Source organism: Neofelis nebulosa, chromosome 15 (genome assembly GCF_028018385.1).
Source record: "Neofelis nebulosa isolate mNeoNeb1 chromosome 15, mNeoNeb1.pri, whole genome shotgun sequence".
Lineage (NCBI taxonomy): Eukaryota > Metazoa > Chordata > Mammalia > Carnivora > Felidae > Neofelis > Neofelis nebulosa.
This window is the reverse complement of record NC_080796.1, coordinates 3,663,049-3,680,346: the sequence shown is the minus strand read 5'-3', so window position 1 is coordinate 3,680,346 and position 17,298 is coordinate 3,663,049. Positions and strand designations below refer to the sequence as shown.

The following is a 17,298-nucleotide window of genomic DNA, read 5'->3' as shown; positions in this document are numbered from 1 at the left end:
TCCATGATGAACACAGTTCAGTTTCATATATACATACATATATATGTACACATATATATACATAACACACACACACACACACGTATATATATAGATATATATATATACATACATACATACATATATATATACATACACACACGGAGAAAAAAGTAATAATAACTAAAAAATAGAATATATACAAATACATACACACATGTACTTCAAAATAACTAAAGAAGATACCTTAGAACTAGTTTTCTTATGAGCCATTTCTAGCTCCTTTTGCTTGTAAAGGTGATTGTTTAGACTTCCATCTTGTAAGACTCTGGCCTTCTGATCTGGAGAAAGTTGCCACTGAGTGTCACTGCGCTCTTCTACAACCTGGAGACACATTTCATTATGATTCTGGTCTCATACCGTTAAAAAAAAAAAAAGGTCAAAAGCTGAAGTGGAGAACTTTAAAAAAATGTTCAAAAGAACATAATCCCATGTTTTAATTTATTTTAAACCTAAATAATATATCTTGAGTCAAAGGGATACTATAAAATATATATGTATAATATTACACTATGTAATATGGATGGAAATACAGTTTTTATCAAAAACTGATTTACCTGATTTTTGGTGGCCTTCAATTCCATGTTTAGCGTTCTAAGAGCGAGTTCAACTTGTTGTTTTGTTTCAACTTCTTTCTTATATTCGTCTTCTTTTCTTCTTAACTTTTCCCTAATATTTTCATATAACATATCAGCATTTCTTCTTTCTTCTTCTTCTTCTTCTTCTTCTTCTTCTTCTTCTTCTTCTTGTTTTAAGGTACATCTGCAATTACATGTGCTTCTTTTAAAATTTGCTTTGTTAGACATAAAAAGTTCATTTGATGATCTGGTTCCACAAATGTTGGCTTATTATCCAAATGAAAAATTTCTATGTTTTCCGATTGTTTTTCTTGTAGGGCTCATGTTTTTAATTTGTCACTTCAATCTCTTCCAAACCATATATACAGTTGAAAAAAAGCCAGGAGAAAGCATTATGCAACTTCGTTAGTTTCAGTCAGTAATAACTCTGGTAGATGTTGTAGGAAAGGAAGTTTGAAATTATTCAGGAAAGTTAGAGTTGAAAATTACCCCCTTTCCCACAGGTATAATTATTCCTCCATAGGACAGATAATTCAGTTTCTCATTAAAAAGAGAAGTTGCTGTTTATAAGCAAGTTTATCAACTCACTGGAAATGAAATCTCCACTTGATGAAACCTTACAGGTACCTCCAAAAATGATGTGCAGTGAAAGAGAGCATCTGTGGATGTTGTTTACACAACATACATGTGCAGATTACTGTCGTCCAAGACTACGCTGACTAGTCTAATATCTGTTGCCTATGCTTTTTGTTTCTTCTTCCACAACACTTGCAACTTACCTTGTTGATGCATACCTACTTTAGGAATCACTTAAACATCCATTCTAGAACACGACAGGATACGTATTAATTAAGTAAACAATAAAGAGTAATATGACCTTTCAGCATACACTTTTGAATTAATTTTATCTACCTATGACAGAGATGTTGAAAAAACTTATCAGTAATCACTTTCTGTATTACTTTTTTTTAGTTTATTCATTTTTGAGAAAGGGAGAGCCCATGCAAACAAAGGAGGGGCATAGAGAGAGAGAGGGAGGCAGAAAATCCAAAGTGGGCTCTGCACTGACAACACACAGCTCGATGTGGGGCTCGAACTCACGAACCCTGAGATCATGACCTGAGCCAAAGTCGGATGCTTGACTGACTGAGCCACCCAGGCGCCCCCATTTTACTTTGTTTAAATTTTTTATTGAGAGAGAGATGACGCAAGTGAGCGAGGGCAGAGAGAGAGAAAGAGAGACAGAATCCCATGACGGGCAGACCGAGAGGGAGAGACAGTGAGAGAAGAGGAGCTCACCTGAAGCGGGGCTCGTGCTCACCCAAAGCCGGGCTCGAGCCCACCCAAAGCAAGGCTCAAACTCACGAGATCATCACCTGAGCCGAAGCCAGATGCTTAACCAACTGAGCCACCCAGGCACCCCCACTTTACCTTTTAACCCCTGCATGTTAAGAAGCAAACGGAATCAATTTTGGGGAATTTTACTGTCTTGAGAAAAATGACCATTTTATACTCTGTTGGTAGGTACAGAAAGTAATATAAACTTTCCTGAGAACAATTTAAAAATATGGATCAGAGACCTTTTTTAAAATTTTTATACCTTATCCAGATAACATTATATTGAAGAATTGATTCCAAGTAAGTAACCAGACATGTAGAAACAGATTTCTATAAAAGACATTCTTGACAGCATTAATTAAAATACAGAAAGATGAAAAACAGGCAGAATTCAATCTCTTAAATAATGATGTTTCTTGGACTATGGTGGACTTTTATATGGCCATTAAAATTGTGATTTGGAATATACATTAAAGTATTAGAAGTATTCACTGTTAAGAACTTGCTGTGTTTTTTCCAAGAATCGCACACCTCACAACACTAAACAAGTATTCTTTCCAGAAAAATCCCATAAGGTAAGTCAGCAATTACAAAACTGCCTCTACACATCTTTGGGAAAAAAGGAAACAGTTGAAATATTTCCTTAAAGCCAAGATGCTGTACCTCAAACTGCAGAATTCACGTTCCCATTCAACTTTTTGATGCTCTAACCGTGATATCATGTCTTTGGTTTCTTGTAGCTCGTTTTGTAGTGCACTAACCATTTTTTCCATTTTTGTCATTTTTCCCATAAGAAGTTTACAGTGATTTTTGTTAAGTTTCCTTAATTTCTCATAGGAAACACGTATATCTTGGATTTTCAAGAAGCCAGCATAATCTGCATCAGAGAAGAAACAGAAATAAAATAGATGAGTACTTTTTGCATATACAGGCCTGTGCATCTTCAATTCACTCATTCAAACATTGAATAAATATATACCTTCATTGGAAGATGTTATACTCAGCTCTACACATACAATAGAGAAGACCCCTGGCTCTTGATTAGCTTAAAGTCTAGTGAAGGAGAAAGACAACTCAAACGGTAATTCTAAATTCAGATAGTTCCTATTAGAAGACAGAGTTCTGTGATCATAACTTGATCTAGATTGGGCCCAAGGAAGATAGATGTCCCTGAGGAAGAGATAACTATACTGAGGAATGAAGGAGGAGCAGGAGGCAATTAAGCAAAGGAGGAAGACAAGCACTCTCGACAGTCTAGAGCATGTGCTGAAGTTCCACTGTAATCTACTTCTGGACAAGATGGGGTAACCCATACTGATTGATCTTCCTATCTTCCTACCTGAAGCAAGCAAAAACAAAACAGACAAAATACAATTTTAACATGATTTTCAAGACACAGATCTTCAGAAAATGAAGGACAATGATCCCTGAAAACAAAACACGTTAGCCTAACACGTATGCCCAAACTCATTCCCTTGAGAGAGTTTTCAGGCTACGACACAGGAGACATAAATTATTTAAGTAGATTTCACCATACTCCTTGTGTCAAGGTGGCAAAACTGAGAGTGTGGTGAAGTCAAGACAGATAGAGACGACAGGTCAGCATCCAGGAGAGGAGAAAGCAGGACACAGAAAGAACCCTGGGCATCTGCACAGGGTCCCCTTTGGCTATTCAGCAGAGTAACAACCAGTGCATACATGGTTGTTACTTCCTAGTCATCAAGGGAAAAAAATCTGAAAAGAGTAGAGGAAACACTGCCTGGTGCTCCCACAGCACGAGGGACAGTGTCTATTCACATTAGCTAAGATAGAAAAACTCATAATTTGCCTTAGGCTGATCACCACTCTGGATTCAGCCAATAATTCGTAAGAGCAAGATTAAAGGATCCAATTGTTTGTAAGTAACTTAACTATATCTCCAAACAAAGCATGAAAAGATAACTAGAGGCATAGAAGCTATAGTTTTAAAAACCAAATAGCACTTACAGAGATGTAAATTATGTTAGCCATGAACAATACGATGGGTAGGAATAAACACATATTAGACATCACAAAACAAAAGACTGAAGTTTAACATTGGAAACCTGGGAGAAAACTTCAACTGGGAAATATACAATTGCCCAAAGAGGCAGGGGAAAGGGACAGGAAAAAAATATGGCCCAAATCTTCCTAAATTTCATGAAAACTATAATCCCGCTGACCCAGGAAGGATCTGTCTAGGAAAGAAGAAATGGAAGTCAACTCTTGTAATTTGCCTAAACTATATACGATGTGGTATAACATTACTGGAAGGGAGACTGTGATGCTGAAGCCATAGACTATAAACCCTAAACCAACAACTAAAGCAGCAAAACTGAAAAGTTCTAGCTAGGAAGCCTAAATAAATAAGTGAAAAAATGAATACATGAATAAATGAATACGTGAAAAAATAAATAAATGGATAAAACTGAATCATAAAAATTACTCGATTAAAAGAAAGCAGAAAAAGAAGAGAACGGGAACAAGGAGCAGATAAGACAAATGCAAATCAAACAGCATGATGACAGATTCAAATCAACTATCTCAAAAATCACAGTAAATGGCCCTTTGTAGCAACGTGGATGGAAGTGGAGAGTGTGATGCTAAGTGAAATAAGCCATACAGAGAAAGACAGATACCATATGTTTTCACTCTTATGTGGATCCTGAGAAACTTAACAGAAACCCATGGGGGAGGGGAAGGAAAAAAGAAAAAAAGAGGTTAGAGTGGGAGAGAGCCAAAGCATAACAGACTCTTAAAAACTGAGAACAAACTGAGGGTTGATGGGGGGTGGGAGGGAGGGGAGGGTGGGTGATGGGTATTGAGGAGGGCACCTTTTGGGATGAGCACTGGGTGTTGTATGGAAACTAATTTGACAATAAATTTCATATATTGAAAAAAAATCACAGTAAATGAAAACGGTCTAAAAGCCTCAACTAAAACGCAGACTGTCAAAATGGATAAAAAAGGAAGACTCAACTATATGCCACCTATACAAAATGCACTTTAAATGTCAAGACAGAAATTTGTTCAAAAGATAGAAATATGATATGCCACACTAACACTTGACCAAAGAAGGCTGAGCTAGAGTGGCTATATGAATAGCAGACAAAACAGTTTCAAGCAAAAAAATCATTACCAGCAGTAAACAGGTCATTATATAATCATAAAAGGGTCAATTAAGAGCAATCTTAAATGTTCATGTATCTGTTAATAGCTTCAAAGTACATGAAGTAAAAATTGATAGAACTGAAAATAGAAATAGGCAAATTCACAATTATAGTCTGATATTTCAATAGGCTCAACATCAGCAAGGGCATAGTAGACTTGGCCACCACTATTCTTCTCAAGGATCTATGGAACACTTACCAAAAAAGACTATGTTCTGGGTCAAAAATAAGCCTTAATAAAAGGAAGAAGTCAATAGGCCTGAAGTCATAATAGTGTGTTCCCTGACCACAAAACAATCAAATCAAAAACAAGCACAAAAATATCTCTGGAAAATACTCAACTGTTTGTGAACTACAGAACACTTCGAAATATCCCCTGGGTCAAAGAAGTAATGAAAAAAGAAAAAAAAATAGAAAGGATTCTGAACTGAATGAAAATGAAAACATAGTAGAATTTGTAGTGCTACCCTAGTAGCACTCACATGAAGACTGATAGCACTGAATGTATACATTAAAAAAGAAGAGGGAAGTGCGGTGCTCCTTGCTGCCTTTGTGGCTCCTCCCCCAGCTTCCCAAGTGCCCCGCCCTGCCCCGCCCCACCCTGGCAGTGGCTGGAGAGCAGGTGTTTTGTTCACAGGCTCACAGCAGGCACTTGGCCTTGTGGGGGCGGGGTCCGCCACCTGCCGGGAATTGAAGGTGGGGGAGTAGCTGTAGGAGGCGACCCCCCTAGACTGAGGTGGGCATGGGCCGGGCCCCAGGCTCTGCTGGAGCGGGAGGCGGCGGCAGTGGCAGAGGCATGGCCTTCTGGAAGGGAAATCCCAATGCCTGTGCACCTGTCTCTCCTCCCTTCATCTCCGCCCCTGCTATGAGTTTTGTGTTCTAGCTCCCCACCTTTTTCTCACTACCTACATCATCAGCCTTCTTCTGACTTCGCTTCCCAGCTTCTTGCGACCCTTTCTCTCACTTAAGCTTCAGTTACTCAGGCTCTTTTCACCCTAGTCCTGCCAGAGACTTCATATGCCAGCATTCTCTTTCATGGGATGTCCCCATCCTTCCCCTCTCCCCACATCCTATTCTGGGCTGATGGCAGCCAGAAATCCTTCCTATTGCATTTACCGGCAGTTTCTACCTGGCCCTGAAGCTTGGCGCAGATCAAGTCCACCACACCCACGCTGAGAAGGACCCCTAGGAGAACCACTTGTCCCATGGTGGTATTGGACAATATGTTCTCGATTTTCCTCTGGTTGCTTATTTTAGTCTGAATATTTGTTACCTCCACCGCTATACTTTACAAACGTATGTTTTGGCTGCATGACAAGGAGTTAGAAATGAGCCAGAGACCATTCTCAGGTAAGGAGAAGATTTAGACATTTAGGATTAAAGGAAGAAAGGAGAAACAGAATGTTAAGAAGGTTAGATTCCTCAAAGTATTTTGATATCTTTTGTGATCTGAGGAAGTGGAGATTACTGAGCCTACACAGATTGACATTTTGGGAGAAAATTTCATGATGCTTGATTCGCTCTTGGAGTAACGTGAACACAAGTTCTCAAACCTGCATATCCTCTCAGTTGGAACCAGCTGTATATATGAATGTTCACTTTCATCAGAACTTGTATCAGAGAAAGAATGGGAGTCTGGTTCAATGAAAATGACTACGTCCGGGACCTGAAAAGGGTCATTCTGTTTCCTAATAGTGTATATGGCCATTTTAGTGGGCACAGATCTGGATGTTTACAGTTTACTTGGAGTATCCAGGACTGCAAGCAGTAGAGAGATAAGACAAGCTTTCACGAAGTTGGCATTGAAGCTACATTGTGAAAATGTCGATAATGACCCAAAGCAATCTACACATTCAGTGCAATCCCAATCAACGTTGCACCAGCATTCTTCTCAGAGCTAGAACAAACAATCCTACAATTTGTATGTAACCACAAGATCCCAGATAACCAAAATAATGTTGAAAAAGAAAACCAAAGCTGGAGGCATCACAATCCCAGACGTTAGCCTCTACTACAAAGCTGCGATCATCAAGGGAGTATACTATTGGCACAAAAAGAGACACAAAGGCGAATGGAATAGAATAGAGAATCCAGAAATGGACCCACAAATGTATGGCCAACTAAACCTTGGCAAAGCAGGAAAGAGTATCCAATGGAAAAAAGATAGGCTCTTTAGCAAATGGTGCTGGGAGGGCTGGACAGCAACATGCAGAAGAATGAAACAGGACCAGTTTCTTACACCGTGCATAAACTCAAAATGGATGAAAGACCTCAATGTGAGAGAGGAAACCATCAAAACCCTAGAGAAGAACACAGGCCACAACCTCTTTGACCTTGGCTACAGCAAATTCTACTCAACACATCTCTGAAGGCAAGGGAAATAAAAGCAAAATTGGACTATTGGGACCTCATCAATGTAGAAAGCTTCTGCACTTCAAAGGAAACGATCCACAAAATTAAAAGGTACCAACGGAATGGGAGAAGATATCTGCACATGACATATCGGATAAAGGATTAGTATCCATACTCTAGAAAGAATTGGCCAAACTCAACACCCAAAAAACAAATAATCCAGGGAAGAAATGGGCAGAAGACATGAATAGACACTTTTCCAAAGAAGACATCCAGAAGGCCAACAGGCACATGAAAGAATGTTCAACGTCACTCATCATCAGGGAAATACAAATCAAAACCACATTGAGATACCACCTCACACCGGTCAGGGTAGATAAAATTAACAACACAGGAAACAACAGACATTGGTGAGGATGTGCAGAAATGGGAATTCTCTTGCACTGTCGGTGGGAATGCATGGGTGGTGCCACTGCTCCGGAAAACAGAGTGGAGGTTCCTCAAAAAGTTAAAAATAAAATTATCCAACAACCCAGCAATTGCACTACTAGGCATATATCCAAGGGATACAGGAGTGCTGATTCATAGGGGCACATGTACCCCAACATTTATACTATCAACAATCACCAAATTATGGAAAGAACACAAATGTCCATCAACTGATTTATGGGAAAAGAAAATGTGGTTTATATATACAATGGATATTACTTGGTAATGAGAAAGAATGAAATCTTGCCATTTGCAACAACATGGATGGAACTGGAGGGTAGTATGTGAAGTGAAATAAGTCAGTCAGAGAAAAACAGATATCATATGTTTTCACTCATATGTGGATTTTGAGAAACTTAACAGAAGAACATGGGGGAATAGAAGGAGGAAAATAGTTTCAAACAGAGAGGGAAGCAAACCATAAGAAACTCTTAAATACAGAGAACAAACTGAAGGTTCATGGAGGGGTGGGGGAAGGGGAGAATAGGTGATGGGCATTGAGGAGGGCACTTGTTGTGATGAGCACTGGGTGTGGTATGTAAGTAATGAATCATGGGAATATACTCCCAAAGCCAAGAGCACGATGTATACACTGTACGTTAGCTAACTTGACAATAAATTATATTTAATTAATTAATTAATTAAACTACAGCCATGTGTGTTTGTGGGGGGGGAATCTAACAATACGCTAAGGGATAATTTGTTATTACCAAATGGGGTTTATCCCAGAAATGCAGAGTTGGTTTAAGATTCAAAAACCGTATCTATCTCTGTAGATAAAATAAGTTCCTTGTCAAAATTCAACATCCATTCCAGATAAAAACTTTTGGCAATCCTGGAATACAAGGGAACTTCAATATGATTTAAAACAAAACAAAACAAGTCATGATAACTCTATAGCTAACATTATAAACAATGGTGAAAAACTGAATGCATTTCCTATAAGATCAGGAAGAAGACAGGAATGACATTCACTGAATGACTTCTTCTGTTCAGCACTATACTAGCAGGTCTAGCCAATGCAATCAAACAAGATAAAGCAACAAAGGACATCCAGATAGAAAATGAAGTGAAACTGTCTCTACTAGCAAGGACATGGTCACAAAATAGAAGTTGGCAATCTCCAGCCTATGGTCCATGTTACTTGTTTTGGTAAATTAAATTTTATCAAAATACAGCCATGTCCATTAATTTATGCAGTATCTATTGGCTGCTCTTATAGTACAATGGAAAAGCTGATTAGTTGTGACAGAGAATGTATTGGCTACAAGTCTACAATATTTACCATTGTTAGTAAAATAGTAGTTAAAAATGAATTTTATGACCTTTGCTTATGTAGAAAATCTGACAGGATTAAGAAAAACGCTACTAGAATTAATAAATGAATGTATTATGGCACATGGATGACTCAGTCGGTTGAATGTCTGTCTCTTGATTTCAGCTCAGGCTATGATCCCAGAGTCATGGGATGGAGCCCTATGTCAGGCTCGCACTGAGCATGGGGACTGCTTAAGATTCTCTCTCTCTCTCTCTCTCTCTCTCTCTCTCTCTCTCTCTGCCCCTCTCCCCTGCTCATGTATTCTCTCTAATATTAAATATATCCATACATATAAACTTATCAAGGTTGGAGGATACAGAATCATTACACACAAATCAACTGTATTTCTATATATTAGCTATAAAGAATCAAAAATTAAAATTTCAGGGCATCTGGGTGGCTCAGCTGGTTAAGCACTGGGCTCAGGCTCAGGTCATGATCTCACCGTTGGTGATTTCAAGCCCCACGTCGGGCTCTGTACTGATAGCTTGGAGCCTGGAGCCTGCTTCAGATTCTGTCTACCTCTCTCTCCGCCCCTCCCCAACTCATGCTCTGTCGCTCTCTCAAGAGTAAGCATTAAAAAAAATTAAATTTAAGATGTATTATTTACAATTGCACTTAAAATAAAAAAATAATCACAGTTAATATCATAAAAGACAGAAAGACCTATACATTAAACACTACAAAATATTACTGAGAAAATTTTAAAAGACCTATATCAAGGGAGAGATATATACTCTGTTCAGGGGTTAAAAGATTCAATAGAGTCAAGAAGCCAATTCTCCCCAAATAAATCTGTAGATTCAACATAATCTAAACTTAATTTCCAGAAGACCACCAGAGTTGTGGTTTGTTTGTTTGTTTGTTTGTTTTAAGAAACAGACAAACTGATTCTAAAATTCACGTGGAAATGCAAAGGATCCAGAGTAGCGGAAGAACACTGAAAAGAACAGAGCAGGACGACAAACACTACCTGATTTCAAAAATCCTTATAAACTGGCAGTGATTTAAACAGCATAATATTGGTACAAAGATGGACAAAGAGATCAATGAGACAGAATAGAGCCCATACATAAAGCCACACATATGTGGCCAACTTATTATGACAAAGGAACAATGGCATAAAGTGGAGAAAACACAGCCTTTTCAATAAATGGTGCTGGAACAACTAGATATCCATATGCAAAAGAATTAACTTGTATCCATACTCTGTTTCACAAATAAAAAAAGAATATAAAATAGGTCATAGATCTAAATGTAAGACCTAAAAACTATAAAACTTCTAAAAGAAAGCATGAGATAAAAGCTTTGTGACCTTGTGCTATGCAAATATTTCTTAGATATGAAAACCAAAAGCAAGAATCATACAAGAACAAATGAATGTGTAAACTGGACTTCACCAAAAAGAAAAACTGCTCTTTAAAAACACTGTTGAGGGGCGCCTGGGTGGCGCAGTCGGTTAAGCGTCCGACTTCAGCCAGGTCACGATCTCGCGGTCCGTGAGTTCGAGCCCCGCGTCAGGCTCTGGGCTGATGGCTCGGAGCCTGGAGCCTGTTTCCGATTCTGTGTTTCCCTCTCTCTCTGCCCCTCCCCCATTCATGCTCTGTCTCTCTCTGTCCCAAAAATAAATAAAAAACGTTGAAAAAAAATTTAAGAACACTGTTGAGACAAGGAAAAGTCACAGAGTGGGAGAAGAAAAACCTTGCAAAAAAAAGAGAGGTGAGAAAGGAACTGTACCTAGCTCTTTCCACCATCTTTCTGTGCCACCATCATGATGCAAGTGAATGTCGTGGCAGATGCTTCCCAAAGCATAACAATACTGAAAAGAGAAGCAAACGCCAGGTTCTTACTAGGCCATGCTCCAAAGACATTGTCCACTTTCTAACTGTGATGATGAAGCATGGTTACACTGGTGAATTTAAAATCATTGATGATCAAAAGAGTTGGGTAAATTGTTGTGAAACTCACAGGCAGGTTAAGCAAGCATGGAGTGACTGGCCCCAGAATTGATGGAAAATGCAAAGATCTAGAAAAATGGCAGAATAATCTGCTCAGTTTGGTTTCATTATACTGACCACCTCAGCTACAGTCATGGACCATGAAGAAGGAAGATGAAAACACACAGAAGGGGAAATCCTGGGATTCTTTTTCTAGGGATGTAATACATATGTGAAAATAAAATGCCTCAGTGGAAACAACAACAACAACAACAACCACAAAAAAAAGAAAACAAAATAAGGAACTGTGTCTAGAATATACAAAGAATTCTGAAAACTCAACAAGAAAACAAACAAACAAATTTTTAAAACAACCAAAGATTTGGACAATTCAAAGAAGATACACAGATGGCAAACAAGCACATGAAAATATGCTCATCAGTTATTAGGGAAATGTATATTGAAACCATAATGAGATATATACTAAATATCCATCCGAATGGCTAGGATTCAAAAAGCTGACAATACTAAGTGTTCATGAATATGTATGTAGGAATTGGTGCTCTCACAGACTGCTGTTGGGAATGGAAAACCGTACAACTCCTTTAGAAAACAATTTGGCAGCTTCATAATAAGGGAATATGAAGGGACATGAGATTTTTAAGGGTGATGAATATGTTAACTGTCTGGATTATGGTTATCGTTTCATACGTGTAAACATATGTCAAAACTATCAAATGACACACTTCATATATGAACTAAACTTCATATATGAACTAAAAATGTTGGAAACGAAAAGCTCTTTCACAGGAAGAAATGTCTAAAACAGTGGATAAGACACAGACGGAAAGAAGGATGTAAAACAATACAAGATGAAGCCAGAGGACTGTGGCCTTTAACCTAATAGCAATGAGAAGTACTAGCTAAGCTTTAAGCAAGGGGGTACCATGATGAAAGACACATTGTTTTAAAACATATACTAATTATGGTTGCAGTGTAGACCAAGGTCCTGGGAGGTAGAACAGCAGGGAAAACAGTCCTGAAGTTATTTCAGTCATCTAGGAGAAAAATAATGACCTGAACTGGGTGAAGGCACAGAAGAGAAGCAGAGTTAACAAACACATTAGATGTGCCATTCCCTCTAAGAAAGGTACAGTAGAAATGATGACTCTTTGGCTGAGAGGATACAATAGTTCTGCTTTTATTTTAATATAAAACATATTTCTGAGATGAGCAGCTCTATAATACAGCAGTGTTCTATGGTGCAGTAGTAGGCAAGGTGTGCACATATTACTACAGCAATATACGTACCTTTACAATCCATGCCAAGTTGTTCAATCAGCAACATGAAATTCTTAGAGTAAGGCAACTCACAATGCTCTGAAGCTGCTTCAGATGACTGAATGAAGTCGACAAGATCATCCATAGAAGTAATTTGCTTTTTGACCTACCAATGAATAATACCATTTCAAAATGTCCCCCAAATATTTATAAAATATACTAGTTGTAGAGAAGTGATAAATAGCCATCTTTTTATAAAAGCAAAAACAGGGGCACCTGACTGGCTCAATCGGTTGAGCATCCGACTCCATTTTGGCTCAGGTCATGACCTCAGGGTTCCTGAGTTTGAGTCCCACGTTGACCTCCACAATGACAGCATGGAGCCTGCTGGGGATTCTCTCTCCCCCTCTCCCTCAGCCCCTCCCCTACTTGTGCGTGCTCTCTCTCAAAATACATTTTAAAAATAAGTGAATGAACATTTAAAAGCAAAACCATAGAGACTTTTTAAAAGAACGGATTTTTATCAAAAAGACACTGTTATCCATAGCTAGTATTTCTAAATAACTTTTTCACAGCAAATGTCTCTACAACAAAGGAAGATTTTCTATTTTTTCACTACATCTTTCATAAAGTAATTTTTTGCCACTGAACAATATTCCTAACAAATATGTATCAAAATAATATAATAAAATAAAAATAAAACAAATAATAAATAAAATAAAATTACATTGTCTCTTTTGCTTACCTTGTTCTTTTTCTTAGAAATTTTCTTTGCAGGTCTGAAAAAAAAAACAATTCTTTTCAGGCAAATATTAAATACTTAAAATACAAAGCGTATCTAAACCTATTGTTTCTGATATAAAATCTCTGCATTTGAATCTAATTTTCTACAAAGGGGATTAAACAACAGAGTAACATTAAACAACATAGAAAACATACTACTGCTAATATTAACAAGGGATTAGGTGTATCCAGTTGTAGTATATGTGCTGCTGAAGCAAGCACAACAAAGTACTAACGTTAGGTACTAACTAACAAAAGCAAAGGAAAATCCTAATGCTACTTGCATTATTTGATAGGAATGATACCATTGTTTGTGTTGTTGTCATTTTACTAAAAATAAACTTTTACTGGCACTAAAACCTACTTGGAAAGTGCAAGTTAAGTCCCTATATGAAAGAACCCCTTTTTAACAATCATGATATTAACGTGTTGAAGATTCACTATGCAACTACTCTCTAGGCATTACTATGAGCACTTTACATGTCTTCAAGGTATTTGAAGCCCCACAACAATCCTATGAAGTAGGTTATTATATTAGGTATTTTACACAGGAAGAAAATGAGGCACAGAAAGTCGAAGTGACTTTCCCAAGAAGACCTCGTCGCTGGCCAAGAACAGACCCTGAATTCAAACCCAGGAATGTGCCTTCAAAGCATGTGTTTTATACTATGTGGTTAAAGTAATACTCCAGTGTTTCTAACTAATATGACAGCAAATGAATCTATATTATGATTCGATTTCTAGCTATAGTGATACATAACAATTTCTGAATCTTACACATTTTTTAAGAGACTTTATACTTGGCAAGATGAGAAATCTACTTTCAGTAAACTAAAGATTTGCTTCTTCTAGAGAAGTTCCTCAACAGGCATTCATTCATTCATTCATTCATTCCACTGTTTAATTCCACATTTAACACATACTTATTGAGCATACAATCTGTGTCAATGGCACTGTTGGTACAGGAAGCATGGTTTTGGTAATTTAGAGCTCTCTAGTCCAAAAGGAATAATCTGTTATGGATTACTAGTTTCTTTTCCAATTGTAAATAAACAAAATCTTCCCCTTTCCCCAGAACCTAAATAATATTAATTTAATAGAACCAGATACTTTAAAGTCCCTAACACAATCATAGCTATTTGTGATACTATCAAAGGCACTGGATATGTAAAATCATCAAGGAAGGATTAGTTTTATTCAGAATGGCCTCAGTGTTTGCATACATTTATGATAAGTGTGTGTGTGTATACAAATATATACATATAGAACTTATACACATATACTTATATATACATATATAAGAAATTATACATATAATTTGTATATTATGCATATGCATATACATAAAAATATAATATGTATATTATACATATAATATACATATAATAAATATACATATACATACATATAAGAAATTATACAGCCATATATATAAATATATATTTAATTAATTAATTAATTAAATTATTAAATTAAATTGATTTACTTATTTTAAATTATTTAATTATTTAATTAAATTAATTAATTTAATAAATTAATTAATTTAATTTAATATATTTTATATATATACATATATACAAATATATATATATATATATATATATATATATATATACTTGGATACATACATATATATTTTTAAATCTGCACATTCAATTGTATGAGAATACCCCATTGTGGAACCAATTCAGAATAAATCAACTTCTTGCACAAAATCACATGAATAAGAGTAATAAAGACAATTACTATAATTTTTAAAAGATAATGTAATACAATCAACAAACTTCCTAATGTTTGCAAATGCAAACAAAATTAAATTAACTAACCATGTCTATCTCTATTGATCATTTCCAACAGAATACATTCTCTAAAAGCTCCCATCTTAAAATAAAAAGAGAAAGAAAATGCCTTTGCAATTCACATTCTTTTTCAGTTATCATCCATTTCTCTATTACCTTTCCCTATTAAAATGCTGTAAGGAGTTGTTTACACTTACTCATCTTCCATGCTTCATGGTGACTACTCAAACTGCTCCTTGACAAAGTCATTTACCCTCATCACAACTTTTCAAGCAGTGTGTTTGATATGTTGAGTATTTCTTGCTTTAGCTTGGACCTACCTGCACTACAGCATTTTATTTCCACAAAAGGTAATCACTGCTAAAATTCCTTCACAGGCACATAAAGAATCTATAGATTTTACCTGCTTTCATGCTGATCCTTTTCACTGAAATGGCTGCCATCATTCTTTTGTAGTGGACCACCAGTTAGGGAATCTGACTTCTGCAACACTGGTGTGATCACAGATCCTTTTGATGTCCCTTTTTCATTTTCACCTTTCTTTAACTTCTTCACATGTAAACCAGGTTCCCTCCTTAAAAAAAAAAAACAAAGCCATTAAAAAGCCATAAAAAAGCCAATGTTTTCTAATAATTTTACTGATAAAGAATAAAAAGACAATTTTCATCAAGTTCTGAATTTTACCCATCTGACTTAATTTGATTAATTCAGAGAACAGTGCTGAAGTACCAACCGTACAAAAGGAAATACTCATCTGTTGCTTCAAACACAGGTAAATATACAATTAGAATACAATGTGATTTGTAAGAATTGACATGTGAAAAGCTGTAAGTGAGGACGAGAAAGGCTTTACTGAAGAGGGAAAATAAACAGCAGAGGTCGCCAGGGAAAGAAACGGGAGAAAACCATTTTCTTAGAGATTAGAATGTGAGCACAAAAATTACACAGATGGCATCTAGGTGCCTTGAAAGGAAAAAGTATAAGCTTATAGGAACTTGGAAAAAAAACCATAAAATACATGGAAGCAAGTAGTAAGAGATCAGTCAGGAAAGAAATTCTGAAGAACCTTGAAGGTTACACTAAAAAGTTAGAGTTCATTTCCTAAAGGCAGTGACTCTTAGACATGGGAGTAATAACTAGATGTGTGCTCTATTTTGGGCTTTGCTTTTAAATATAAGAATGCTTAATTTCAACAAAGTTTTAAAGTAGCAGGAGGTCCATATAACATGAAAGAAGAAATCAGGGAAATATCTTAGGGGGAAAACTACTTTTAAAATACCCATATGGGGGCGCCTGGGTGGCGCAGTCGGTTAAGCGTCCGACTTCAGCCAGGTCACGATCTCGCGGTCTGTGAGTTCGAGCCCCGCGTCAGGCTCTGGGCTGATGGCTCGGAGCCTGGAGCCTGTTTCCAATTCTGTGTGTCTCCCTCTCTCTCTGCCCCTTCCCCATTCATGCTCTGTCTCTCTCTGTCCCAAAAATAAATAAAAAACGTTGAAAAAAAATTTAAAAAAAAAAAAAAAAGAAAAAAATAAAATACCCATATGTCAGAGCGATATCAGTATCATAGCTGAACAAGATGTACGTTGTTGCGTCTCCCCACCTACAACAAACTGGCATCTCATCCACCCACGGGCAAAACTGCCTTTGCAGGAGCTGTGGGGATCTAGCACCGTATTCCAAGGGACCGAGGACAAGTCTTGCCTACCCGTGCATCAGGTAACAGGCAGACATACTACAGTCTAATCTGTGGACCTAGCAATAGCCCATAAAGCGCCTCCAGCCCCTCCCTCTCAGCCACATCGGTGAGCCCCTCCCTGGAAAACACTCTCTAAGATAATCACCCGTGGATGAGAGAGCCTTTTTGGAAAACCAGGTGTCCTGCAGAGAATTTCCAGCATCCCACCGGAGCAAAAAAATCAGGTTTGGACACACTGAAGAGGTAGTCATTAAAGATTGGAGGAGGTGACTGCTACTTCAAATGCAAAGACAGCAATGCAAAACTGCAAAGAATATAAAATATCAAGGAAATGTTATACCATCAAAGGATCACAATAATATTCCAGTAATCAATCGGAAACACAGGGAGATCTGTAATTTAATCAAAAGAGAATTCAAAAATAGCAGTTTTAAGGAAACTCAGTGAGTTACAAGAAAAACACAAAAAGCCAATTCAATAAAATCAGAAAAACACTCTAT

General features: G+C 37.1%; 1 protein-coding gene across 1 annotated transcript in view; it reads right to left on the bottom strand.

The window, feature by feature from the left end:
• LOC131496458 (ankyrin repeat domain-containing protein 26-like) overlaps positions 1-16,833 on the bottom strand; it is a 62,503-nt gene extending 45,670 nt beyond the window's left edge. Inside the window, 7 exon segments of the mRNA XM_058702016.1 lie at positions 226-363; positions 597-801; positions 2,619-2,832; positions 12,551-12,686; positions 13,266-13,299; positions 15,506-15,676; positions 16,808-16,833. Coding sequence (XP_058557999.1) covers positions 226-363; positions 597-801; positions 2,619-2,832; positions 12,551-12,686; positions 13,266-13,299; positions 15,506-15,676; positions 16,808-16,833 — 924 coding nt within the window.
• Between the last annotated feature and the right edge of the window lie 465 nt (positions 16,834-17,298).